At 40.5% G+C, this 27,489-nt stretch overlaps 1 protein-coding gene and 1 non-coding gene across 4 annotated transcripts; both read left to right on the plus strand.

Annotated features, from left to right (window-relative positions):
- The first annotated feature begins 429 nt into the window (after positions 1–429).
- Positions 430–549, plus strand: LOC119718936. The gene has a single exon (XR_005269870.1). It is a non-coding gene; the product is annotated as a U5 spliceosomal RNA (small nuclear RNA).
- Positions 550–2,228: 1,679 nt separating this feature from the next.
- LOC119745300 (tubulin polyglutamylase ttll6-like) lies at positions 2,229–27,204 on the plus strand. 3 transcript variants are annotated; one of them, XM_038221563.1, is made up of 19 exons: positions 2,229–2,383; positions 6,023–6,435; positions 7,121–7,161; positions 7,381–7,499; positions 8,206–8,336; positions 8,779–8,935; positions 9,604–9,747; positions 10,201–10,286; positions 11,430–11,661; positions 12,601–12,779; positions 13,792–13,980; positions 14,919–15,114; positions 16,084–16,281; positions 17,849–18,466; positions 19,409–19,555; positions 20,354–20,798; positions 21,623–21,923; positions 25,161–25,212; positions 25,558–27,204. In XM_038221563.1, exons 2-19 carry the CDS (start codon positions 6,107–6,109, stop codon positions 25,597–25,599), a joined length of 3,606 nt encoding a protein of 1,201 aa, XP_038077491.1. In that variant the 5' UTR covers positions 2,229–2,383; positions 6,023–6,106; the 3' UTR covers positions 25,600–27,204. The 3 variants fall into 3 exon arrangements, with proteins under 3 accessions (XP_038077491.1, XP_038077492.1, XP_038077493.1); XM_038221564.1 differs by lacking the exon at positions 17,849–18,466; XM_038221565.1 differs by lacking the exons at positions 17,849–18,466; positions 19,409–19,555 and having other exon boundaries at positions 2,230–2,383.
- The last annotated feature ends 285 nt before the right edge of the window (positions 27,205–27,489 follow it).

A 27,489-nucleotide genomic window follows, 5' to 3' on the forward strand; every position in this document is an offset into this window, starting at 1 on the left:
CGCGTATGATAGCCGCTCCGACCCATTGTCGGAATTCAGGTTTTGGTATCAAAAGGAGACTCGAGGCTTCAAAGTTAGGAAAGCTCGTTTCGGGAAAACATTTTTGCGACGTACGGGCATCGCGGAAAAAGTTGAGGGGGGGTGCGTTCCCCCGGCCCTTTTTAGGTTGAACGCTTTTATATTACATTCCCATCCCCGCCACCATGGCTCCGCCATACGGGTGATGCTCAGACTAATCCCCGCCCCGCCTCGCCAAGCCCCGCCAAGCCCCGCCAAGCCCCGCCCTGGAATCAGCGAGGCGTGACTAAAATGGCGCGCATGTGCAGATGCTTGTACAAACCCCAGGTTGACGTTGGCATGCAGGTTACTGTGACTGTCATGTTGCATCCGAAGGAAATACCATCTAATTTTAAACCACAGCTTTAACACCAACTCAGGCTTATCTGCATTGCGCATAAATCTTTCGCCTTTTACTAAAGATTTCCGTGTAGATGAGCATTCTGATGAGTCTATAAACAATTTTTCCCTGGCTGAGCGAAAGCTCGGCCTAACAATCAAAACCAAAAATAGAACACGAAACGACAAAATTGTACAGAAATCGCTGTAGGGCTGTTACCGCGTAGTTGAAGAGACGGAAACTATTACTGTAGAACTCGATGAAGATATTGTGGTAAGTCGATCAGAAGTTATGATCAACATTGCAACAAAAAAATAACTGGATTCATAGATACCATAAAATGCGGGTGCACGACTTTAGGCCAAAAAAAAAAAGTCTCCGGTTTCTGGTATGCGCGCGCGTCGCCGTAGCCATGCGCGTCGGCAAAATGAAAAAGTTTTTTTTTCAATACAAGATGATGTTTCAAAACCGCCAAACTCACTGGTTTGACTGGAATTCTGCTGCTGCACAATTTTAACGTGTTTTTAGAAGGGGTTATGATCGAGAATAAGATTTATGTGGCCTCTCTGGACTCCCATATATTTGCACTAAGTTTAGTCGGGCACCATTTGCAGTCATCAGCCGACATTTGAAGCAAAAAAAAAAAAAAACAGGTAAAAAAAAAAAAAAGCCGCGTCGCCGCACCACTTTTGGGGCAAGCTCCATACCAGAAACCGGAGACTTTTTTTTTTGGCCTTAATAATGAAGTTTAGTTTTTGCTGGATTGGAAGAGTCAGCCTCATATCCTTTGACTGCATGACTTATTGATTGACCGACTCATTGAGTTGTTGAAGAATACTATGGTCTACAGAGATTAAAATTAATGTTCATCATGTAACTGTGTTAAATGTGGACCGCTGAATATGGTATGTCAGGCGCGGATCCAGGGGGCACCCCCCCCCCCCAGCTCTGTAAAAAAAAATGGGTTTTTTTTTCATAGAAATATCTTTACAATAATCCGAAACTCCCCCCCCCCCCTGCTCTGACACCCCAAAAAAATATACTGGCAATAATGTCCGCCTGTGCACAAAATACGGACAGAGCCAGCTTGGTTATGTGCTATTTGTACACTATTCTGTAAAATAGTGTTAAATATTTCGTCGGATTTGAACAGCGCCCCCATTGAAAGTATGGCCTACACATTATTATTCCACGAACTTTTTCACTTCTTGTCACGTTCTGAGACTAGCTTTACTACAAGCTTGTCTTTTTGGTGGGTCAATATTCTTCATAAGCCCCAGGCTCCAGAATTTGTTTCCATAATTGTTTTTCCTCATTGTAAGTACGCTAGTTGATGCCCACCCCGGCTTTTGACGTAGCTAGCCTAACCTTGTTGGCTTGGCAAAATGAAAATGGGCAAGGAAAGGAACAGAATCGAAGCGAAATTTAAACCTTTATTCCAATAAGTATCCACAAGAGTAATAATTTTCCCGATTAAAACGAGCAAATGCAACTTTATAGACAAAATTTATAGCTTCAATTTGGAGCAGACGACAAAATGTTCCCGTAAACTTTGCCGGAGCAACCAATGACCAATCAAATTGACAGCTTTTTGCGTTGCCTTGTTGCACGATTTGTTATGACCGTATTACCTCGGGGTGTTGATTGTCACGTGCGCAATAAAACATAGAGCCAACTAGCGCAACAAAATCGTGAACATGGTTTTCAAGATTATATTTTTGGGTATCATTTCATTTGATTAAAGTTATTATGTATATATATCTGGAAATATTTCAAAGACGTGTGGTAAGTTTGGCGATAAACCCTTTTATTCCTAGGCGGACTAATCTGTAACTTTGGATTCGTCGTTTCGACGCCATTTTGAAGGGGGCGATTGATGTCAACAACACAGCGGATCCCGTGGATGGACTTTAAAATGTGATTTCTTTCCACTAACAAAAGTCTGGGATTTCTCAGGATATGTCCATGCAAATTAAAGTAACTGAGGTGAGATATTCTTAAGTATTAATTACTTTAAAATCCACAATACCCTTTGGTCCCACAAAACAGTGGCCGACCTTTCTTTTTCGCACTCGGGTCCCCGGTCTACGTGGTCTATCGTACGGTGCCCCAAATTCGCGCTACCCAATATTCGCGCAACCAACATTCTCGGCTCGTATAATCGTATCTTTTTGCACACAACACGGACCAACGTCAAATCACCATCGATGATCCATCGTCACATCGCCTTTCTTCTCAATTCAGTTATGTGGAAATCAAAAGCTTTTCCGACATGTCCGAGAAGTTATTTGAAAGAACGAAGTGGCTATCATTACGGCAGCTGTTGTTTTAATGTTTAGCGCCCTCTACGATACTTTTTTGATACGCACGCAGGTATATAATTATTTGTTTCCCCACGTTTTAGCGAGCAGTGCAACAGCTCAGTAGATCGCATCTCAGTTTTGCACTCAAATTTCTTTCCTTTTCTAACCTGAGGCTTTGGAGGATTTTTTTTAAAAGGGAAATAAAGTCCGAATTTCATAACGTTCAAATTCACTTTTTTCCTTCTAATTTTAAATTTTCTTCTCATGTTGTTATAAAAGTTGCAGTCTGCCGTAACGATAGAAAATGGGAAATGCGTTACGGCTGCTGTAACGATAGCCACTGCGTTGAAAGAAATCAAATAGGGCCTAGGCCTAGCCCTAGAGAGAGTAAATTATTGCCGTTTCAGACATGACAGACAAGGTACAAATGTAACGACTGACCTAACATTATTGAATGGCCCAGAAAACTGATAAAGACATCGTTACGAATTTCCAATTTCCAATCAGTGTTGCCTTGCCGTCCAACCCAAAAGTGAAAGACAACATCTGTCAACTTTCACTAAACAATAGAGGGCGTAATCAGAATTAAGGAGCACGGAAAACGACCTGTGCCATATCATGTTATAATTTTACAATCTGTTTTGCCGAGAACATATTTCGGTACCGAGTTGTTTGTTGGAATAAATATGCTTTAAAATATATTTCTGTCGGACTAATAAGACTTAGAGTGGTAATGTTTAAAATACCAAAAATAGGCTGATAATTATTTTTGAGAAATTGAAATGAGGTGTATATATATGATCATGTGTCGTGATGGCGTGATTGGCCGACACGGTTTGATCGATATTGCACAGTTGATTGATATCGCAGGTGTATTAGAATGAGTAACAAATGCCATACAGAAGGGTGATTTTGTTATGTTTTTACTGGAAGGGTCATTTCAAATACTTTTTTCCATGTACTCAAAAATATAATCTGGACATACTATGTAAAATTGCATTTATTGCATTTTTTGATAGATCTGTGTATATTTGTAAAATGTTATGTAATCAGCATGGTTGATTTTCAGCCCCCCAAAAAAATTTCTCGGAACTCTTTCCATGCGTCTGATTTTACTTCTTAGATTTTCGACAAAAATATATTATAAGTAAGTTATAAAAACTTTGTGGATTTAATTTATTTACCTCAAATTTTGCATGTTGTGTTTACCAAAATCGAAAGAAAGAAATTTATTTCATATTGAACAAACGTGTATTTAGTAACAACGTCGGATGGCAAATTAAAGTGAGTTTATCAAGCTAGAGACCAAAGTTCTGCACGTAAACGTATCCTTTATTCAACAAACATCGATCCACATTGTTTTCAGAAGTAGGACGCAATGGAGACTCCGTAAAATGATGTTTTCCGTTTGTGCGTGAATTATGGACATGAAACCTCCCTGGCAGCCAATTCGACTCATCTACTGAAGATGACGTTTGATATTGTTCAAATTATTTGTCCATGTAGTTTATTAGTCATTCTAACAATACTATAGTCCATAACTATGTAGGGTTTAGTTTATGCAAGAAAAAAAATTGGTCAAAGTACTAAGTGCGCGAATAATGGTCACATGAGGATACAGTTTAGTCAGACTCCCTTAGTATTATCGCGGCAATTCTTTTATCGCAGCGTAGAAAATTTCTCGGAAAAAGTGTTGCAACCTGACGCCTCTTTTTTCTTCATATATCATCTCAATGAAGGTCAGTCATTGCAAAAATGATGATCAGTAATGATAAGTAGGGCTGGGGGGGGGGGGGGCATTTCAGCACGGATGTGCCAAAAAACCCAAAAAAGATTTTGCTGCTGCAGCATGCCTTTTACTGAGCAAGTGCCCCTTTTGGTGATGCCCCCCCCCCCCTCGCCATTCAGTAGACTTGTCTCAGTGAGTTTTATTCTCCTTTTGGGAAGGGGCAGGAAATCTGGCCAAGGTGAGGTGAAAATTTTAGTGTTTGGCGGTGTCAGTGTAACAGTATTTGCTATAAACCTACTTACACCCAAATCCAGCCATTTCTGAAAATTACAGCAAAACCAAATGCCTCGTACTGCCTTTAATTCAGTTTTTGAATCACAGTTGTATCTTTTGTGTTAAACACCACCTCTCTATGTTGCCAATACACATCATTTAGCTTCATACTGCACAAAGTAATATATACATGTAGTTGCAGTATATTCATCATGATATTGATAACAATACAGTACAATTTGGCATTGTGACAGAATGAAACTGAACACAGCATGGAGTAAAGAGTGATTTTTCTACAACGCACTCCAAATGTTCATATATGCATGATGTGCATTTGCCATTTCTGCGGAGAATTTCTTGGGGAATCATAGGGAACAATAGCATTTCTTGTTAATAGAAGCATAGGGCAAGACACTCAATATGGCGTGCTGACCCCGTGATCTTGAAATCAAAACTGGCTAGAAATGATCAAGTTACTAATGTCAATAGTTCACACATTCAGTTGGATACTGTAGTTTACAAGAGGTATGCAGGCATACGTATACACTTGCACATCTGTACAGGGTATCTGCCTTGAGAGAAATAGCTGTCAATTGATGTTAGTGTTGGGCTCAGTTGATGAAATAGATTGTTAACTTTCGAAACTGCTATAAATGGGTTTGGAACCAGAAACACAATAGTTCTGTGATTATCATTAATCGTGAATTATAACTACTACAATTTGAATACAAAAGATCTAGTTACATGTATAACTTTTGTATGTAGTTTTTATCAGGGGTGTGAAATCTCAGCTTTAAAGCTGATTTCAGCTTTTTTTGTTTTGGATTTCAGCTTTTTTCTCTCACTTGCTGTGTACAAAAGTATAGGAGATTTCCAAAGTTCAGCTTTTTTTACACCTTTTTCAGCTGTTTTCAGCTATTTTCAGCTATTTTTGTCAGAGGTCACTCACACCCCTGTTTTATCATGTAGGCCTATGGATACAAAGACTGTACAAAAAGAAAGTTGGCCTTCATGTTGAATTCTTATTAAATTTGGCAAGAAATTATTGTCCTGAAGACTCTTCATTTTCAAGAAACAACATTCTGCAACATTTAAAGGAATCTTTGGACATCAAGCCAAACACAAAGTGAAACAACATTTTGTGAATTTTTCTGTGACAGGTTGTAGTTTAATGACTAATCTAATGACTTAAAAGTGACTTACCTTGTATTAAGTATTCGAAAGGGTTAGAATGTGAGGCAAAATGATGTCACAAATGGACAGGCCGAATATTGAGAACAGCTTTTTCTGATATTTTCATTTTTCTTTGTATCTTTCCAGGCTACAGCAAGCATGGAAAGTCCTTAATCACAACATTTCCAAGTTCTAGTGGACGCTAATTGCACCGAACCGTCCCCAGCAACTATGGTGGAGAAACATGCTGACAGCACGGACGGCCAGACCACCATCCCAGGAGCAGTGCCGGCTTCCTCTCAAACACCCCCGCCCAACCGTTACAACAAAGGCATTGAGGACTATGACGAGCTGTTGGAGGACGAGCCCCGCTATCTGGATGAGGAACCTGATAACGATGAGGATATAGAAGAAGATGGGGATGAAGAAGACGAGGAGGCAGAGGGTGAGGATGGAGACAGTGGGGCCGAAGATGTGCCAGAGGAGAAGGTAGAAGAGAAAGAAGTCAAGGAGAGGGTCCAGTCATCTACTGGGAGGAAGAAGAAAAAGAAGAAGAAAAAGTAAGTCAGATATAAACACGAAAGGCCTACCTGAAATGAGGGTATGGTGATACCAAAAGATAATACAAATTTGAAGTATAACAATTTAATTGCAATCTGGACAATTTACGTGTTACAACCTCAAGATAGTAAATCACTCTGGAGGCGCGGCATGCAGAATGAAATATTCTAATTCAAAACTGTGAATTATAATTAAACACACAATGAGTATTAGAGGGTAGATCAAGCACATGTGCCCACCAAGGCAGGTGGGCCCATATAAAGGGTCCCGACATAAGATATGCACGAAACGTTTTGTGAATGTATTTTGTTAAAAGTTTTTAATAAAAACTGTGATCAGAATCAAAGTTACATCACAAAATGGTCTTAACTGTATCATGTATGACACTAAATACATGTATGTATGGTTTTGCCTGAAATTTTATTTGATTCATAGACCCCCTGACTCCTGCTCTACTCTATTGAAAATATTAATTGTCCTCGTGTATGATTCGGCCATAAACCTCTCCTTCGTGGGAGCTGGCAAGGGTTTGAACCATTGAAAGTAATCCAAGAGTTTTATCAGAAACTGGTTTTTGTGAGAGTTTCTTCAAACTGTCTTTATTCCCCCGACTTGCAGACTTTATTTTCAGACTTGCAAAATAACATGTACCTCTTTTCCCCCTCAATTTCCCCCTACGTACAGGTTTATTGGTATCAATTTGAGTGGTTGCAAATATGATTCAGGTAGGTGCAGAAATTCATTTATTGTTTGTACCGGTAGTCTTTAATAAATAAACGACAAAATATACCGATAAAACATACAGCACAAACATTTCTAGCATTGAAAATTTCATCTATGAAACTCTATTTGCAGATAAGGATTGTATGACTCTGTAGTTTTTATTTACAAGAACAGTTTGTAAACCTTAGTAGTTATTAGTTGAGTTTGTTTGATGTCAACAGTGAAGCGCATGTCCAAGAAGTTTGGCATGAAGGAAGTGACAGACGATGAAGACTGGACCCTGTTATGGACCGACTGCTCGGTGTCTCTGGAGAGGGTCATGGAGATGAAGAGATTTCAGGTAAGACTGATGACTTCAAAAGTCATAATTGAGGCATCTGAAATATTGGAAAAATTCTGGGGAAACAACCGCAATAGGCTAACAGCATCGTAATCCGTAATACTGGGGACTATGTTGTGTGAAAAGTCCTGCCCAGTACAATTGGTTGATGAAGTTTCCCCTATAAGATTCCCTGTAATAATGCAGAGTTTTTATCAGACAGAATGAACCCTTTCGAAAAAGTTTCTCTGTCACAGTCCAGAGATAATAACAATTGAGATGCTGCTTAGGTAGGATCCAAGTGTTGGATGGGGGACTGAATACATTTTATAAAGACTCATAATTTTAGGTGGCAACTTCAGTTGATTGCAAGCAAGTTGAACAAAAATGTCTCAAAATCCTACATTCACAGGTAATGCACCAACTTTTTGGGGGAAATAAACATTTGGGTAGGGAAAAAAGTTTTGGTAGCCTCATGTAATAGCGTACTGTATTATTGAGCAAAGCAATTGTTTAAGGAAAGACTCGGTGTGCAACAAAAATATTTCACAAAATTAATCTGCCAAATATATGTTTGTGTAAATTGACATGATTAAGGGAGCACTGTATTATGATTCACTTCCTGTTGGGTAGGTAAAGTTACGGGTGAATTTGCAGGGCAAAGAAAACTCTTCTTTGTTTTTTTTAGTAAACTAAGATTGTCAATATTGTGTTTCAATGTTTACAGAAAGTGAACCACTTTCCCGGCATGGGTGAGATTTGTCGGAAGGATTTGCTGGGTCGCAACCTGACCAGAATGCTCAAGTTGTTCCCCAAGGAGTATGCCATCTTTCCTCGCACCTGGGTGCTTCCCGCAGAGTATGTAGCTGGTTATTTTCAGTCAGTAAACGCTTTTAAAGTTAACTTTCCATTTCCTCTGACCTTGCATTTAAGTGGTAATTTCTGTGTTCCATAAGAAATTTTAGGACAGGTGGTGTTTTTTTTGTGGTTTTTTGGTTTTTTAGTTTGTCTATTTTCTGTCTTGCAGTGTTTTGTCTAGCACTTCATCCACCTGTATAATGGGCAGTTAAAATGTGATTAAGGATGGGCACTTTTAAAAATGGACAGTCAAAAATGATTGCATCTAGAGCTCAAAGCGTTACACAAAAGCATTTAAATTTCACTTTAAATATATCAATAATGTCTTCTTAGAATATGAAATAATCAAATATAATTCATTATCATTCAAGCAGTGTTGAATGCAGTTTCTCATTAGGATCCTGTCTGAATAGGTGATTTATTTTTCTTTTCTTTTTTCCAGTTATGGTGACTTCCAAGCCTTCTGTCGCACCAAGAAGAACAAGACGTACATCACCAAGCCGGAGAGTGGATGCCAGGGCAAGGGGATTGCCATCACTAGGAACCCCAAAGACATCAAGCCAGGGGAGCATATGGTCTGTCAACAGTATCTAGCAAAGGTAGGTCTTCATTTCTGTCTTCCGTAATGTGGGATCAGATCAACCAAATTGGGTATTTTGTGGCTGTGGCTTAGCTTTTTACCATTGATGTGCAAGAGAGAAAGCTGCAGCCGTAAACAGCATTGCCCCTTCCAGACACATCCCCCAGGGTGATGAATTTTGCATTAAAAACAAAGTTGACTGTTGAGTTTGTTACATTACTCTGTAGTACGCAGATTCTTTGTTGAATTATTTGCAAGTCCTTACCCTTTACGATCTTCCCAGTTATCTCAAGTTTGGTCCTTGTCCAAATTTCTTAGCAACATGTACGGCTTGCAATAGCACATGTCTATGAAAATGGATTCAGCTGCCTGCACGGGCACACGTAAAACTGCTGGCCATTGCAATGTACGCGCAGCCAATAGTGTCAGTTGGAGATATTTGAAAAACTTGGCAGTAATAAGTTTCTTTCCCTTCTCGGGACTCTTCATGCTACATACTACATATTTGCAATCAGGAAGTCTTAATTCTGACATGCATGCAACAGCTGTGACCATATCATGTTTAGGGTTTTAGAAGGATGCAAAATAATCCATTCATCCCAAAGTATAATTGCTTTTTTTATCATTTGAGAATAAGCAAGTATTAGAATTGATCTGACTGTTTTTTTTTTTTTTTTTTGTTGACAGCCATTCTTGATTGATGGCTTTAAGGTAGATCTCCGTGTCTACGTGGTAGTAACATCATGCGATCCACTCAGGGTGTATGTTTACAAGGATGGACTGGCTAGGTTTGCTACCGTCAAATACACAGAGCCAACTAACAACAATTTGGTAAGTAGCAAAATAGGTACAACCTTAATCCACTGAAATCCAATTCCTAGTTTTGAAATGTATGGGATTCAGTAGTGAACGGCCAAGCTACCATTGCTTATGTACTATTCGGGTTAATGCACAGTGTTACAGTTAAGAGGATTTACAGGCACAACAGTAAAATAGGAAAGGGAATGATAATCTGGGTTATTCCCAAAAAGCACACAAGTGGGCGTGATTCATTGGAAATAATACCTAAAAAGCTGTATGCATAAACATGATGCACGAAGTAACATGATGCACTAAATCTTCTATATCTTCTCAGTGAGAGATAAGAAAAAAGAAAAAAAAAAATTTGAAGTTTGTGGTAGGTGTTGTGTTTCTAACTTCAAAATTACCTGGAAACCGTTTGCAAAATATTAATAGAGTGTATTGGGTATTATTTTTGCAATTTTTAATTGCTACTCATTACAGGATGATGTCTATATGCATTTAACAAATTACGCCATCAACAAACACAGTTCTGACTTCATCAGAGATGAGGAGAAAGGCAGTAAAAGGTAAGAATGTGTTCAGTCCGCCATTACATCAAGTATTATCATTACTATTCATTCAGTCAGCCCCGCAGTCCTCAATAGACTCTTTTGGCAACTGTGTGCATTCCTGATTGAACTTGCCATGTTCCCCAGCATGCTGACGGGCCGTACTGTTGTGAGTGCACACACACAAATCACTGCTTGTATTACAGGAACTCCAGACATTCCCAGACAGCTTCCATTGAGAAGGTGAGAAGAGCATTTGTTTTGAGTTGAAACAGATGGTATCTATGAAATCTTGAAAGTTTTTAAGATGCTCCTTAATCAAACCAATATTTCATTTTAAGAATAAAATTTCCAGTTATTCAGTTGTTCTCCCAGCATTCAGATAAAAACGCCCTGTTTTGGTGCAAGGTTAACCAGACCAGTTCTTCCTCGTGAGGCACACCAGTTGGCCTCAATGAGTTTTCTAAAATAATGGTAGATTCGCAAGGGCTAACTCAATCTGACCAAAATTGAACTGATATATCTCTGAAAAGCCATAGCCTTATGACTTTTTGTACCTAGTACTGTTTCTAACAATTAAAGGCACAAAGGATCATTTGCTTTTCAGGCATTTTGTTTGTTTCCAATAATTACACCACTCAAAATCCAAAGAAGAATGCTCAAAACCTAGCCTGTTGAAGTTTCAGCTCGGTGGATATTGCACTTTTTGAGAAAAAGGTGAAAATATGTACAGATAACAAACCACAAGTTTTTTCCAACGTTCAGTCAATTGACTGATTGTTAGAAATCACCTACATCTCTTGATTTCTTCTTAATTGACCTATAGCAGTACAATCGCGTTAGAATCGCGTCAACGCAGTTTGTGAAATATTGTCCAATTACATGATATACAAATGGATGTGAAACGCGCAAAATCTGAAACAAACAAAACTTAGTGAAAAAAACTCCATTGTGTTGTCTAAGGGGCGTGGCTAACTTGCAAATGGCAATAGGTCAATAACAACAAGGCAGACGGAATAACTTCATGGGGTGTTTAGCAACAGTTTGATCTTTAATTACTTTTGGGATAACTACAAATGATCCCAAGTGCCTTTAGCTATCTACCACAACCAATAACACATAGGCGACATTTCCATATATTTTGTTTTTAATTTCAACTAGACGTTTGAGCACCTTGCGGAGGTGGTTTGATGAGAACGGCTACGATTCGGAAGCCATCTGGGAGGAGATGTACGACGTGATCATCAAGACGCTCATCTCGGCCCACCCGATCCTCAAGCACAACTACCGCTCCTGCTTCTCCAACATCACCAACCAGAAAGGCAGCAGCTGCTTTGAGGTGCTGGGCTTTGACGTCATGCTGGACAAGAAACTCAAGGCTTGGATACTGGAGGTCGGTGGTTTAATGTTGTGTTTCCTGTGCTTTTTTTTTACTTTCATCCCGAAAATAGATTCCTGTTTTATTTTGCTATTTTTCTGGCAATACAAAAGTTAATCACTTTGAGTGAGACATCGACCGAAAAATTGGCTAATGTTTAGTTATTGAATTATTGGCTGACAGACAGTAATTCAGTTCTTGCGTGATAGGCTGGTTCCCGCCCCACAATCAGTATCGATAGTGTTAACGTTCAGAGGACAGCTAGAAAAAGAATCAGGCAGGACTTTGTAAGAAAGAAAATTATACAGAAACAGTCTTTGCTGTAAAGACCAGTTACTTGATTTCATGTTCATTTACTGTGCATATATAAATAAGTGTTACTAGAACATACAGAAAGGAAAGCAGGGAAAGATTTAGCTGGGTACCTCGTGGCATATGGTGAGCCGATATACTGACTCAAAGGAGCTCCCAATGGAGATGGTGAGCTGATATATACCGGACTTGAACATCACGGACTGTTATTTCAATTCTGTTTGATTGAGGCAACAGACTCATATGACCCGGCCTTCATCCGGTTGCCAGAGATCAGTGTCGCCATTGTAGTAGGCAAAAATGGTAAAGCGCCGCGCATTAGCCAACACCTGGTGATTGTGACAACCGTACAAGGCACAGATAGTGACCATTATGCAATTTGTTGTAGGATTCGCAGATATTTTATGTGAAAATAAGGCCTTCTGTCTAGTTTACTACGTGTGACGTAGTTGCTAACCAACTGCTTGCCTACTGCAATGGTGGCCGATCACGGGGAAACCGGATGGTCACGTGGTACTTTATAATGTCATACAATACAAAGCCATTTCCTTACTCATAGTCAATTCACATGCGCCTCAATTGGATTTAAAAACCTTACCTTCACATCTTGTTTAGCAGATTCAACTTCTGATTCTCTTCTAGGTCAACCTGTCTCCCAGTTTCCACACTGACCACAAACTGGACAAGGAAGTGAAGGAGGGACTTCTCTTTGACACCATGAACATCATCAACCTGACGCCGTTTGATCGCAAGAAATGTCTTGAGGAGGAGCGGAGGAGAGTCAAGGACCGACTGATGCAAAGGGGCAAGAAAGAACCAAAGTGAGTCGGATGTATTGATGATAGCACCTAACATAGTGTGTCCCGTAATGTACAGAGTTTTGGTTTGTTGCCCATAAGTGTAATGGTTTAATTTCCAAGTTTCACAGAATGACAAATTCTGCTGGATTCAACAGAACAAAGTTTACCAGCCCGCAACAAAGTTTGGAGATCTTATTTTTTTTAATCTGCCAAATGTATGAAAACTGTTGGCAACTGTTAATTCAGTAATGGAGATAATGGTAACGTCAACAATTTTTACAGGTTAATTTTGTATTTTATTGAGATCTTCAAGTGTGCCATTTTAAAGGGCACCCAAACCACAATTTGTGCCCAATATTCACCCCTCCCATTTGACTTCCAGGCTAAATTTCAAGATATTTTAGTAGTATACATGCTTTTCACACCAAGCTTTACAAAGGCTAATTGCAGTACCAATGTTTATCTGAATTAATTTTACGCTCTTAACCCCATGCGTACGGGAAGCGGTCATGGCCGCGGCCGCTAATTTTCATTGGAATGCAGTTGCCAGCTGTGGTATGCCGCGGCACACGGCTAGTGGGTAGTTCCACAGCTGCTGCTTTTGTGCAGTCCCGCTACCACACAAAGGCTGTGCAGTCATGCGGGCCACTTGCTCTATGTGTGGAGGAATGTCCCCATTACACCCCGTCCTTAAGGGGTTAAAAAATGACGTTTCGCAGATCTCCTGATGAAATAGCATGCCTTGTTTATTTTACTGGAAAGTGAAATCGTACCTGTTTTTCCCAAGCACATGAAACTTTTTATGCCAAATTCAAGGCAAAGAGCCAATGAAGGTGCTGACCGCAAACAAGAATTAAAAAAGCAAGTTCAAGAGGGAGAAGGAATCTGTTGATATTTTGCTTGAACGGTGATAAGTTATAAGAAGGGGGCAGCAAGACCTTGACAACAGTGAGGTAGTGAGGCATTCAAAACAATGCCAACAATTCAAAGAAATCAGTTGTACTTATACTTTGATCTTCTTTTGTTTCATCAGGAAAGAGGAGTCCCTGGAGTCCCTGGCAACCATTCAGGACGCTCTGATCAAATATGAAGACGAGCACCTCGGCGGCTTCACTAGGATCTACCCGAAGGAAGGGAGTGAAAAATACGACAAATACTTCCAGCATAGCGGCTCACTGTTCCAGGAAACGGCTGCCTCCAAAGCCAGGGGAGAATGTGCTAGGTAAGACCGCGTCATGATTGCTCAGCTGTGGCTGGCAATATCATAATTGTCTGTAGGATGTGGCTTTATGGGGAATTGCAAGCCTTGGCCAAGTAAAGCCGTGTCCGAATTATATGGCTATGGCTTTAAATTACACACGTGTCTATGGGAAGTGGCTGCAGCCGCTACCGTAGACTCTTGTGTAATTTCAAGCTGAAGCCAAGTGATTTGGACCTGGCCTAATTCAGACGTAGCCTTAGATTTTTTCCCCAATTCCCCCCCCCCCATTTTTATTCATCCAGATTCAAGTAAACAAGTTGAATACTTGCCAATTTGTTATCGTGATATTTTCTTTTAATTGTTTTGTAATTTTTGTATTGTGCGCCATGAGCGTCTTGCTTGGAGGATACCGCCGCCTTATAAATGTTCATTATTAGTATTATTTAAAAGGTTTTCACTTTTGAAATTTGGACAAAAAATTTGCTACAAACTTATTTTCTTCCCTTTTAATCAACCAGTATCCAGTTGTAAGTGAATTATAGTAAAACAGGACAAACATGGATTTTTTTCTCTTGTCTTTACAATAAATGAGCCAAGCACGCGTAATATTAGTGGTCATTCTTATTTCTTTTGGCTTGCCCTTTACTGTCCTCACTAAATCTTATAAATCCACCATTTAAAGTGTCTTCCTCTGTCATATTTCCTCCAATTTCAAATGAAATTCCTGAAGAAAAATTAATATTTTTGGACATGGTAATGTTCAGGCGTGCAACTTTTCCTTGGATCAGCTGATTTCCTCGTTTTTCACAGTACAAAGTCTTGTAAAGCTTGGAGATTCCTCTTTTTTTTGTTACTTCCAAGTTGCATGCCTGAATGGTAGATCATCATTGCACATTTACCCTCACCTGCCTCCAACGAGTTTTTTAAACATTATTTGCATTTGTTGTTTTTTTGTAAAGACAACAAAGGGAAGAGCTGCGACTCAAACAGGAGAAACTTGAAATGATGCTGAAGAAGAAACCATCAGAGAGAAGAGACCCTGAAGGGATGAGACCAGAAAGCCCCGGCCGGGAGAAGATCAAACGGCGAAGCAGAGTCAACATACCCAGGGTAGCCTATGGGAAACGACTCAACCAGTCCAACTCACAAACAGAGGTCAGAATCTTTCAAAAATGTATTGCTTAGTCGATTTATGTGCTTACCAAAAAGTAGCTGGGAACCAATCGCGTACAATACGAATCCCATGACGTTTTGGCTGGTAACCTGGGCCCAATTTCTGCTAACAGAACCTCCCTCTACTTCATGGAGACTGTAAGTAGTAATAAACTGGCAAAGTAGAACTGAGGTGATGCTCAAAAGGCACGCTTACCTCAGAGGGAAAAGTTAGATTAGTGACGTAACTTCTGTGCGTGCAACCGTTTTAACACATCCACGCCATGAAAAGGTTAGCTCTATTTTCTGCTATAGTTAGCGCAACTTCTCTGCTAACTGTTAAATCAGCATCATGAAATTGACCCCTATTGTTGAGCAAAAATATTATGTGCTTAGCAAATTTCTGCACTAAGCACTTCTATGAAATAGACCTTTATAATGCTGCCACCATTTCAGTCATGTTCCCTGTATCCAATAACAGTACTGAATGATGTTTTTTGTGCAAAAAGGAACTAGATTATTTTTCTTTCCAGCCTTGCTTTGATTACATTGATTTGAATGGGGAAAATCAAGATGGCTGCAACATGATGATGGTCTATACACCCCAGGGCCCAATTTCATGGTGCTGCCTAACAGTTTAGCAGAAAAGTTGTGCTTACTATAGCAGAAAATTGTGTTAACCTTAAGCACTATTTCATGGCTCAGATGTGCTAACGTTTGCAAGCGCTTGGAGATTTCTATTGCTATGTGACTGATTTAAGCAACTTTTTCCTCTGGGTTAAGTGTGCTTTTGCTGTGCTTACTGCTTACGGTCTCCATGAAGTAGACTGAGGCTCAGTTAGCAGGAAATCATGTGCTAAGCAGTGTCATGAAATTTGGCCCAGATCATAAAGTCAATGAGAAGTAGAAGTCCGTTTTACAGTAATCATTTCCAACTGCAATAGTCGACATATCCTTTGGTTTTAAATTCAGGTCAAGCAAGACCAAGAGTTTATCAACACCAAAGAGCCGGCAGACATCCTTGAGGAGGAGGAACTGGAGCGAGTCAGCTCGCTGCTCCAGCGGGATAACCTGGTCCGGGGGTTGGGAGTCGTCGAACACGTCTACAGGTTACTGCACTGCACACCGGGCACGGTTGGGGTCATGAAGAATGCTGAGAGACAAGCTAATGTAAGTCTGTCTGCGTTATGTTTCCGTTTGAGTGTGCATGTGCATGCCACGGACAATATCCTAAGCAGCTAAACACAATCATTGCACGGATCTCTTTACTTTAAGATGCACTGTTCCTGCTATTTTTGAGGTTCATGCCGAAAACATGAAATATCAAGCGTAAAACATCAGCCCACAATTACTGCACAGATTTTGCATTATTTGCGGCCCGGCAAAAGTTCATTTTGCACAGGGTAGACTCTTTCCCGCCACCTATCAGTATGAAAAATGTAGAGACCAGGAACCGTTAACTTGCAGGGAAGATCTGTCAAGTACGTAAAATTCATCCAAAACAAACGTTTTTTTCAGAGGGTTGCAATTCCCAAAAATAACAGAAGGGTTTTTTTGGTCAAAAATGTGGATTACTTTAAGAGGAAGGAATGTGTATTTTAGTATTCTTTTTATCGACAAGGAAATTTTTACTTGATGTAAACATGCCAAAAGAACTTCAAACCCTTCAATCTTCGTGACAAGAAATATAAACTTCTTTGACAGCTGTTGGCATAATTTTTTAACCCTCAACCTCTCAGATCCTTCAAACTCCACAAGGAGGTTTTGAAGGATTTGCAGGATTAAAGCTATAGTCCATCATTTGTAATTAGTTCATTTTTTTCGTTTGAAGCAACAAAAGTGTTCAAAATCTAATGAAGGATACTGAACAACTTACTTGATGAAGTTTCAGCTCAGCTTCAGCTTCATATTCCGAGAAAAACAGCATTCTAGGATCTCAATTTAAAATCAAAAGTTGCTAAATCATGTTTCGAATTGTTTTGAATTGCAGCTTTACGCGATGTCGCGCACTGATCCGACGAATTATAGCAACCGCGTGCGCCTGTGCGTCGTTCCAATGCTTGTGCGCGCTGCGCCAAATAACAAAACGAACAACTAATTTAAATTTTCCTACGGTGATTCTTAAGAAGCACCGTTGGAAATGCCTTCTTTCGTTGATTTCTTCAAATGAGAGCTTGCCAGAAAGGATAATTTCACAGGGAGTTTAGTCCCCTTACTATCTTTCAACCAGTATGTTTTTCAACAATAATTACGCCAGTTACTTTTTTGGATAGCTGCAAATGATGGACTCGGGCTTTAAGAAAGGTAGAGCCGAGCCACTGTTTCTCTAGATGGGGCTTGATTCCCCTTGAAACATTTTTAGTACAAAGAATATGGCATCCATTTCCTGCCAGTTGAGGATTTCGGAGGAGTCAGAAAGGTGGCCTTCCAAAAATGAAGTTGAGGTTAAATCCTGAAATTCTACTGTAATGAAAATTAAAGAAACAACGTAGGATTTTTATGCTGCTAAGTTGTTTGCTTTAAGATTAAAAATAGATTTACTAGTTAGCAGTACCTTAGTCATTGCATAGATTACAGCTTGTCCATTTGGGATACATGGTGTGTTGATAGTTTGACAACATTTAGCATTCATGTGTGATGTGTGATTATCCTCGCATTTCTTTCTCTCTGTCTAGCTACTAACTAGAACTAATGCGTTTCACCTAGCCCTCTTTTCTTTCCTCTTTGCACTTGCAAGGCACTCGTAGACCACAGTAAACCCTCTCACGTCTGCACCCGCCGTCTTTGCACTAGTAGAGTAGCCCATCAGATGAATGCTTTCCTTCACCTTGAAACCCCTCCCGCCCTCCGATCCCAGGCCACCAACCCTAAACACCTCCCTACCCTTCCCAACGCCGAGTCCAGAAAGCTGGGCCGGCCCAGCGCCCAGTGGTCCGAGGTGTATACCTACAGCATCAACTTGGATAGCAATGAGGCTCAGATCAATGACGTATTTGTCAAGGATCCCTCAGCCATAGCCGCTCAGGCTAGCCGGTCTCAAAACAACTCGGCCGGTTCCTCCCAAATCGTTGTCCAGGACTCGCCGGGCAATCGAGCCAGGTCCAAGTATAAGGTCATATGCTGGCCGGCCGGCTGCCAGGAACCACTGACTGTGCACAGTATAGGCAGGAGCAGACGCTTCCTGCACGTTAGGCAGAATAAGAAGACTAGGGAGATTGTAGCCCACCCCCCTCAGGGGTTGATGCCCCGCCCACCCTCGGGATCCCAGGTGTTCCTCGAACGAACAGAGGAGGAGGTCGTTGGGAGTAGATTGAAAAAGCAAGATAGTGTGGAGACTCTACAGTCAATAAGTGAGGTATCTAGGTCTTATCAAACAAATCGCTTATGTTCTGTTTAAGAACTTTCATCCCCCCCCCCAAAAGAAAAACCAATTGCAACCAATGTTATCCATAATGGCCTGCAGTATATTCAACACCTTCATCTGCTATAAAAATATCAGCAAAGCCCACTTGTGTCCTAAAGATGATTCCGAGTGTTCTTAACTTTGTATGCATATTCAGCAAATTTAGTTGTAAGATAGCTTTTGGATTTGTCTAAATGGTGATTGTCGCAGGTGTGAGTCAACAAAGCACGGAAAAACAATCACATGTGCTTTTGATGTGCCACATACTGATTAAAATATCACACTGAGCAGCATTTTGAGAGTCCAGTACACCCCCACCCATTCTTCCTTGCCTTCCATCTTTGCTAGAATTCAGCACAATTCAGAGTGAAATGGACGAACTTGCTTCCTTTCCGAATATCAGTTTTAGCCTGAGCTGTTGCAGTAATATTTAGCTTTTGCTGTGTTGCTGCTTGCTGTGGTTTAATTGTGGCGAGCACATCCTACCCGGCTTCGTGCACCCAACCCTTAAATCCATCCCTCAACCTGTTTTGTAGCCAAGTCCATCACAGGTCCATCGCAGGTCCGGTCCAAACTAAAACACAAGTCCGGTCAAAACTAAAACACAAGTCCATTCACAAATCCACTCACAATTAACAGCAGATGAACAATAACAATAGAATGCCTTTGTCACAGTCCATTTGGGTAAACGTATGACTTGACATGAGACTAAGGGACTTGTGATGGGCTTGTAATGGGCTTGCGATGGGCTTGCGATGGGCTAGTGATGGACTTGTGATGAACTCAACTACAAAACTGCCCCCATGTGCCCACCCTCATCACCACCCCCACCCTCACCCTCACCCGCAACCTCATCATCTAGCCTCATCATCTGTCTCGCCTCCCTCCCTTCAGCATGAGCTCCAAGACCTGTCCGGCAAGAGTAGCCGGCTGACCTTCAGCGATCACATGGCAATCACCATGCCACCGGACGTCAACGCTCTACGTCCCAATAACCTTCCATATGCCGTCCATAACCCGCCCTCATCTTACACCCATCAGGTGAATAAAAGCCTACAAAGTCTTGTTAAATGTTTATGAAGACTCCACACAAAAAAATGGAAACTTTTGGAAGTGCTTAAAATGTTCAGAAAAGAACTCGCACAAAAATTAAGGGAAATTATAAAAATCTATATGAAAATCTCTAGTTTAAGAAAAGCATAATGGTGGAAAGTCTGGAAATTAAAACGATTGGTCTTCAAAAAATTCCTGTCACTAAAAATTAAGAAAAATGTCCAATATGGCGTAGTCATTTTCATGAAGATGTTTGTATATCAAAGTGAGTGCATGTAATTGGTTGACTGCATGCTGTTGTTATTGTTGCATTTGGGTGAAAGATTTTATTTGTGCATTTGTGTATGAAATCAGCTTTGCTCGTTGTGGTTAAAAAAGTTTACATAATTCCATTCATTGTTGGATTATAGTTACATGGTAGCCACCCTTTAGCAAGCCCATATTTTTTTTCCCCAGTAATAAACCATAAGACATCAAATACTACCAGATGTAAAAAATAATTTCTTCTGATCATGCAGCACCTTCATGTACAACTCAATCATCTCTGGGAGAAAGGTTAACTAATTTCTATATGTCATGTTCATGACGTTCATTTTCTCATTAAACATGCAGCACATTTTTTTGTAACAAAACTATCACTGAGATAATGGTTAACTATTTCTAACTTAGTGAGCAGTAACTGTGATAATAAACTTCGTCAGTTTGATAACTGAATACTTCTGTTACAAATTCCTTGACACTCGGAGGTAACACAATCTTTCCTAACCGTAAAATATTCCCCCATAGATATCAGTGCCTTCATCAACAGCCATGCGCATCCAGCCCCACCCGCCCGGCCACGTCACCAGTGGCCAGTGGCAGTCCATGCTGGCCAAAAACAGCCGCGGCCAGCCCACCCACAACCCACATCAGCCGTCCGCTTACGCCGTCGCCCAGAACCCCAATCCCACCACCCTCCAACAGAGGCACCGCTTTGTCCCCAGGAAGGGCTACCCGACCGGCCGCGAGGCCAGGCTCGCCAACACCGTGGTCCCCGAGGTGGAGTGGAAACATCTGGCCCACCTGTTGGACCCAGAGACTAGGGGCGCACCTGCCGGGGGCAGCAGGTTGATTACACAGGGTCAGAATGATTGGAGGTGTGTGGACTGTGTGAGTGGGGGTGTGTCTCATCAGCACCACTCTCAGGACAGGAGGATACTGAGTGCCAATACCCATCAAAGGAGGGATTACTGTAAGTATCCACACTCAGATATGATCACATTATTATGTCCTTTAATAAGAAGACATAATTGGTCCATATGTCGGCTCTTCATATTATAAATTCCTTAGAGTCAGCTTTGATACACCACATCAGCTCCTCAGAGCACTATTTAATTCATCCAATAAGGGCACTTAATTCTGTACTCAACAAGATAGAATTTTATGCTTGGAAAAGGACCATGTTAGTATCTAGAAAAATCTCAAGTTACTTTTCTGAAGTGACTGTCCACTGTTTGCATACAGTTCCTTATTTTGTTGAATGAAGATGTTAATCAGGCATGGTTGTAGAAGTGAGCATATATACATGTACTTGGTATAGTAGAACTATACTATGTAGTCTTCCATAAGGCCAAAAAAAAAAAGTCTCCGGTTTCTGGTATGCGCGCGCGTCGCCGTAGCCATGCGCGTCGGCAAAATGAAAAAGTTTTTTTTTCAATGAAAGATGATGTCTCAAAACCGCCAAACTCACTGGTTTGACTGGAATTCTGCTGCTGCACAATTTTAACGTGTTTTTAGATTGGGTTATGGTCAAGAATAAGCTTTATGTGGCTTCTCTGGACTCCCATATATTTGCACTAACTTTAGTCGGGCACCATTTGCAGTCATCAGCCGACATTTGAAGCAAAAAAATCGGGTAAAAAAAAAAAAAAAGCCGCGTCGCCGCACCACTTTTTGTGCAAGCTCCATACCAGAAACCGGAGACTTTTTTTTTTTGGCCTAAAGCACATTTGTTTTTTTCCCAAATAGGAAAACAAGCGATATATATTTACAGTTGACAATTTTCCCTCTTATCAGCCACAAATCCAACAAAGCGCATCGGCGCCGTCAACAGCACCACCAACCTGACCACCGTCACCATGTGCGCCACGCCCCCCAACATCTACATCGGCGGGGCCAGCAGCAATCACAACTTCCCCAACCTGATCCGCGTCACCCAGAGCCCGACCTCTGGCGGGCCCGCCACGCTCAACCTCTCTGTGGTCTCAGGGCCGGCGCCCGTCCTGCACAGGCCCGAGGTGGGATCGGCTGGCAGCAAGCACTCTGTTGGGAGAGTCGAGCGGTTAGGGAGTGCCAACGTGAACGACGGTTATTTGAGGTATGAACTGTGCTTCATGCACTTACTTCTTAAAAGTCACATGTATTCTAAGACATGAAAAATGTTGTGACTATTAATGAAAAGGGAAATTCATAATTTTGTGAGGAAGAGATATCCCCCCCCCCTCATTTTTTTGTTCATTTGATTTTAGGACAGATTTTTGTCCACTAACACTAATTTAACCCATTGCTACATTGTAGTACATTGTGTTTATTCAAAGAAAAATCCATAAAACCAAAGAGTGCTTGGGCGGTTTGGGGCGCTACAGGGAGTAGTAGACAGAGTGGTTTCGGGCGCTACAGTGACCAATGGGTTAAGGGGAAAATGTTATGTTCTTCGGGTTCATTTAACAGTAGCTGAATGTAGTGATTTGGGACACGACTTTTTTAACCTTGGGGAAGCTTATAGTGCCATTCAACTTGGGGTGCCATACATCTTGGGCTCCACTCACCTTAGGTACCATTCACCTCGGGTTTCATTCACCTCAGGTACCATGCACCTCTGGTGCCATACACTTCTGGTGCCATACACTTCTGGGCCTACACCTAGGCTCCATTCACCTCAAGTGCCATATACCTCAGGTTCGGTTCACCTCGGGTGCCTTTCACCTTGGGTGCTATTCATCTTGGGTCCTATTCACTCTGGGTTCCAATCACCTTTGGTGTCATTGCCTTAGGTGTCATTATGTTAAAACTCCTTCATTTCCAACAAGGAACAATAATCCACTAATTTCCCTGATACTAACACATTGGTATTCATGTAACTAAAGTTGGAAGTGCCAAACGGTAATCTAGCCTGTCACAAGAGGGCGTTTTCACCACCACCGCTGCCTGTCAAGGCCTCTGTTTTCCTGTATCATAGTAAATATTGAGTCCTTTCAACAAAAGAGAACACTTTAACCCCATATACTGACGTTGAATAAACTCATCCATTTTCATTAAAATCGGACAACAATTATCACCTATATTTATTAACATAGGCCCTACTATGGTACATGTTTGATCTTCCTATTCCGTCTCCTGCATTTTTCCACAGGCTTGAAATTTTTCTGATCATGATTAGATATGTCAATCTAACAAACACACATGTCTGCGTTGATTCATGAACACAAATGAGCATACGTTTTTCATGTTAACATTACTCACGATTAAACTACATATATTATAGAGGACATGCACAAGTTCATATTGTGCAGATATATTGGGCTTGCAGTTAACTGCACTATGTCATATTATCTAGTTGTCAAATGTAAGGTATATGAAGCCTTTGATATCAAGCCAAAAAAGAAAACTCATCCGTAGTCAGATATGTTTAGATATGGAAGTCAGCTCAGTCTCAGCTGATCTTGAATTTAAAGAGTAAGACATTTTTTTTATTTACCTTATTGGTATTGTTTTAATAATATTCTAAGATGACCATTTCTCATACATATATTAAAAAAAAATCAAATAAAATACTGGTTCACAAAACAATGTTCATGAAATATCCAAAAAGACAACAGAACTGTCGCATCAATTCCATAAAGACAAAAATATATTTATTCATATTTTCGTTTGGCCCCATACTTGTCATGTTTCTATGGGTTGTTATACTCGGCTGTAATTAACAAACTGATTGCTAACAATTCCGACAGAGCTCACATCGTCATGTACATTCATAATCTCACATGGTTAACCTTTTTGTACTAACCCTTTTTCCTCATTTTAACACCTCACCCATGGACTCGCAGTTGTAAGCGCAACCCCCCGGGCCTGCCCATCGTGGCCCTGAAACTGTCCCACAGGCCCAACTATACCTCCTTATGCGTGCCCATACCGGGGGTGGCACGGCCCAGCCTAAAGTGTAGGTCTGACCAGCATGGTACACTGTGTGCGTGTGTGGCTTTACGTTGCATGGCTGTTATTGCTGCTTGTGCCGCGCAGTCGGCCGGCCATAAACTGGCTAAGATCAAATGTCTTGTCATCTGTTGCTTTTTTATGACACATTTTTGAGTGTAGCAGATATTTGTGTGTAGGTATCAGTCGTGTTGCTAGAGCTGCATGGATATTTTTTTTTTCTGAGAAAGCTTGTCGTAAAAAAAAGCTCGTCTTTAAATCTGCCTATTTGCAAACAGCCTGCATATTTTTATATTCGTTTATAGTTTCAGAGAAGACACCAACATATTTTCAGAATAGACGGGATGTACCAATGCCCTTTTCACCTTTGGAATCAACCTAACTTCTTTATTTTTAGTATAATGTTATTGTATATAATACTGGAAAAAAACTGGCATGATTTGAATCAGAGGAACCTTTTGACAGTAATAACTGTATTTATTTGTTGGCAGCAAAATTATATGAAAAAATTCAGAATTGAAAACATTGTGGCCGTTCAAATACTTTACAGGTCAGGTCATCATATTTGCCAAATTCTTGAATGAATTACGAAGCTTCTCTTATTCCACCTTTAAAAAAACAAAACAAATATGAACATCTGGCCATGTGATTGTTTACTCAATTTGAGGGAACACATTTCAGGAATGTAGAAATGAAATATGCCAAGCTGATGGTCTGTAGAAGACTGTGCATTGAGATAACCAGACATAAATGCAATATTCAGTACGTCATGTTTAGGGGTGTGTGTGCTGTGAATGGCCTGTACACGCCTGGTGGAAGTTTCTGTCTCATTTGATTTCATCAATGCTTGCATATAGCGGCAAATGCTAAAAAAGCTTCCATGAAAGCATTGTCTGTACCAAAAAAAAAAAATTGCGGAAAATATAAATCCATTCATTGTATTGTATGTTAAAATTCAAAATATTCAGAATTCTTGTTAAAAAGTTATTCAAGGGAGAGTAATGCTAAAGTAGTCACTAGAAGTGTGCGTTTCCATCCAGCTGCAGTTTTCAATTGCTATGTACATTCAATGTAAGCAAACTTGACATTAGATTGAAAATGTGGCTAAACATGCTTACTGTCCGCACATAAATGTGTCCATGTTAAGATAAATAAATTATTTGCTTGCAAAAGTAAGCAGTAAATGGAAAGTTATCTTGGGGTTAAAAGCCTTATGTCAGACAAAACCTAAAAATTGTCAATTTGTGATGCTAAGATAAACGCATCTACTGCATATACTGAATTTGCAACTTTTACCTTTTTGGGTGTGTCATGTATTGAGTGGCTTGTTGCAATGACTACAAATTTGTTTTCTAGTTTTTACAATAATGTTAATGTTTCATTGTTTTGTTGAACATTGCAGGTCAACAAAATCACAAAGACTAAGGGGTACGTCCAACACACTGAGATTAAAGGTAGGACAAATCCCTTTCTTTGGGTGTGAAACAAATTATAAAATTCGCAAGTTTAAAGAAGTTTCAGTAAAACTGGATGAGACCTTATATAAAAAGAAAGATTCCTCGATGTTGAAAAAAAAAATTATGAAAAAAAATGAAGATCACAGAATACATTTAATTTGCAATAATTTTGGCTACTATTTTACAGTAAATTTGTTAAATGGATTTGTGATATTCTTTGCATAAATGTCTAAATGTCAGATCCTTAATTCCAAATAATGATATATACAGTGTACATTGTACTTCTTTGGACACAGCATTCCCCTTTTTTCTTAACTCAAATGTTTCTTCATTTTTCTCCAGCAACTTGAAATGCGCGAGAACCACGCGGTAGTGCTCAGCTGACAACGATGAGTTCCATGACCTATAAGACTAGCAGTAGACAGCACTCGCACTGCACCGTGGGCGCATCACCGGCAGGACAACCATTAGCAGGAGGCCCTCTTTGGTGAGACGAGACTGGACAGGAGTAGCTGTGTGGAGGTAACGCTACCTCAAGCAGCCCTTGCGTTTCACTCCTTGCCTGCATCACTGACCCATGAGAATGGAACGGTCCGTGGTAGAAGATGACTGGTATTCTGCCAAAGGTGACTGGTGTCCTTTGACCTCTCCTATCTGGTTAAGGAGTGAGTCTGGCAATTAAGTACAGACACTGCACACTTGAGTGCTGTTTATCAGTTTTGATTTTCTTAAGATTTTCAGCCCCTGCCTTAACATGGTCGTGTGTCTTACTGATTGAGTGTTATTGTTCAGCTGTCACAGCACACTCTGCTGAACTTGGAATGTGATTGCCCTTGCCTCTAGATTTTGGTAGTGTAAATCCATTGTAATATGGGGTTTGTTGATTTGATGGTAACAGCGACACTGCAGAACTGTAGGGCTGTCCTTTTTCGAATAATTTAGGGTTGGATTATTCGAAACTGCGGTTGAAAGAATATTCAAACATACGAAACCTCTGATCAGGTTTTACACATGCCAGCTACATGTGTCGTGCTGGTCAAAAGTTGCATGCAAAGCCCACTGGTTAAAATTTGCGCGCGGCGATCGATATGGGCCGCAGGAGTGTTTAGCAATTTTATAAGGATAGGAAAAATGAACCGCTTTTGACCAAAAAGTTACAGTCGACAAAAAGTGGCATCTGACAATGAAGCACTGCAACTCTACGATTACAATAACATCACCGTCCTGTGTGTATGTGCGTAGTTTGTTTTTTCTTTTTTTGCTTGAATATTCAAACCGGCAAAAAGCTATATAAATATTCGGTTGATGATCGAATATTCGAATAATGGAACAGCCCTACAGAACTACAGAGGATATCAATACATGGGTGGAAGTGGATCAGTCCGTGTCAAATCTGGTTTGCTTTTGAATTCATGGTAGCCAGAAGTGACATTGCGCCACTAGACCCCTCTCATAGACGGCCATCTTTGTAGGAAAATTACACCTGTGTATTCAGTTTGCAAAACATTCCACACACATCCCACTCACCTTGACTGAAAATGAGCATCCAGATTTTATATATAGGTGTGTATGTGTCTATGGAATGTATACACAGTTTGTTTTTCTGTACATTACCATGCCTGAAGGGTATCAGTTTCCAGTATTCCAGCATTTAAAAAGAAATAGTAATGATTAAGTTATTAAGGGCTTTTTGCATGACACCAGTCAAACCTACATTGGAGTCGTTGTTTTTGTTTTTTTCAGATTTTTATTTAATGAATTTGTATGTCTAAGTGTCTCGAAGATACCTCTATCCCAGTGTTGTAGTTGAGTCCATCACAAGTCCCTGCAAGTCCATCACAAGTCCTTCACAAGTCCATCACAAGTCTTTTTTTTCCAGTCTCAAGTCAAGTCACTAGCTATTCAAATGAACTGTAACAAAGGCTTTCCTTTGTCATCGTTCATCCTGTTACTTGTGACTAGACTTATTTATTTCTTATTTTAACTGGGTAGCCCATTCAGTGGAATCCACTGATCTCCCCATGGGTCCCAGTAAAGAGAAGACAATGTGAAGAAATTACAGTTTTAGAGGTAGGAGGAAAAGCCCTGAAGAGTATTCTGAGGAAAACCCACGGAATCAGGTTGGGACTGAAAATCCAATCCACATTGGCCCAGGCGGGATTCGAACCCGGGTCACAGCGGTGGAAGGCGAGGAAAGTACCGCTACGCCAACCTGACTCCCCCATGAATGGACTTGTCACTAGACTTGTGAAAGAAATTGTAACTGGACTTGTG

This window comes from Patiria miniata, unplaced genomic scaffold (genome assembly GCF_015706575.1).
Source record: "Patiria miniata isolate m_02_andy unplaced genomic scaffold, ASM1570657v1 HiC_scaffold_7, whole genome shotgun sequence".
Classification (NCBI taxonomy): Eukaryota; Metazoa; Echinodermata; class Asteroidea; order Valvatida; family Asterinidae; genus Patiria; species Patiria miniata.

What these genes read in the sequence shown, in the direction of transcription:
- LOC119745300 (XM_038221563.1), top strand. Translation starts at nt 6,107, where the DNA reads ATGGTGGAGAAACATGCTGACAGCACGGACGGCCAGACCACCATCCCA. An exon ending in GAGGAGAAAGGCAGTAAAAG is followed by an intron (nt 10,287 to 11,429) that starts GTAAGAATGTGT and finishes AATTTCAACTAG; the next exon opens with ACGTTTGAGCACCTTGCGGA. An exon ending in AGGGGCAAGAAAGAACCAAA is followed by an intron (nt 12,780 to 13,791) that starts GTGAGTCGGATG and finishes TTGTTTCATCAG; the next exon opens with GAAAGAGGAGTCCCTGGAGT.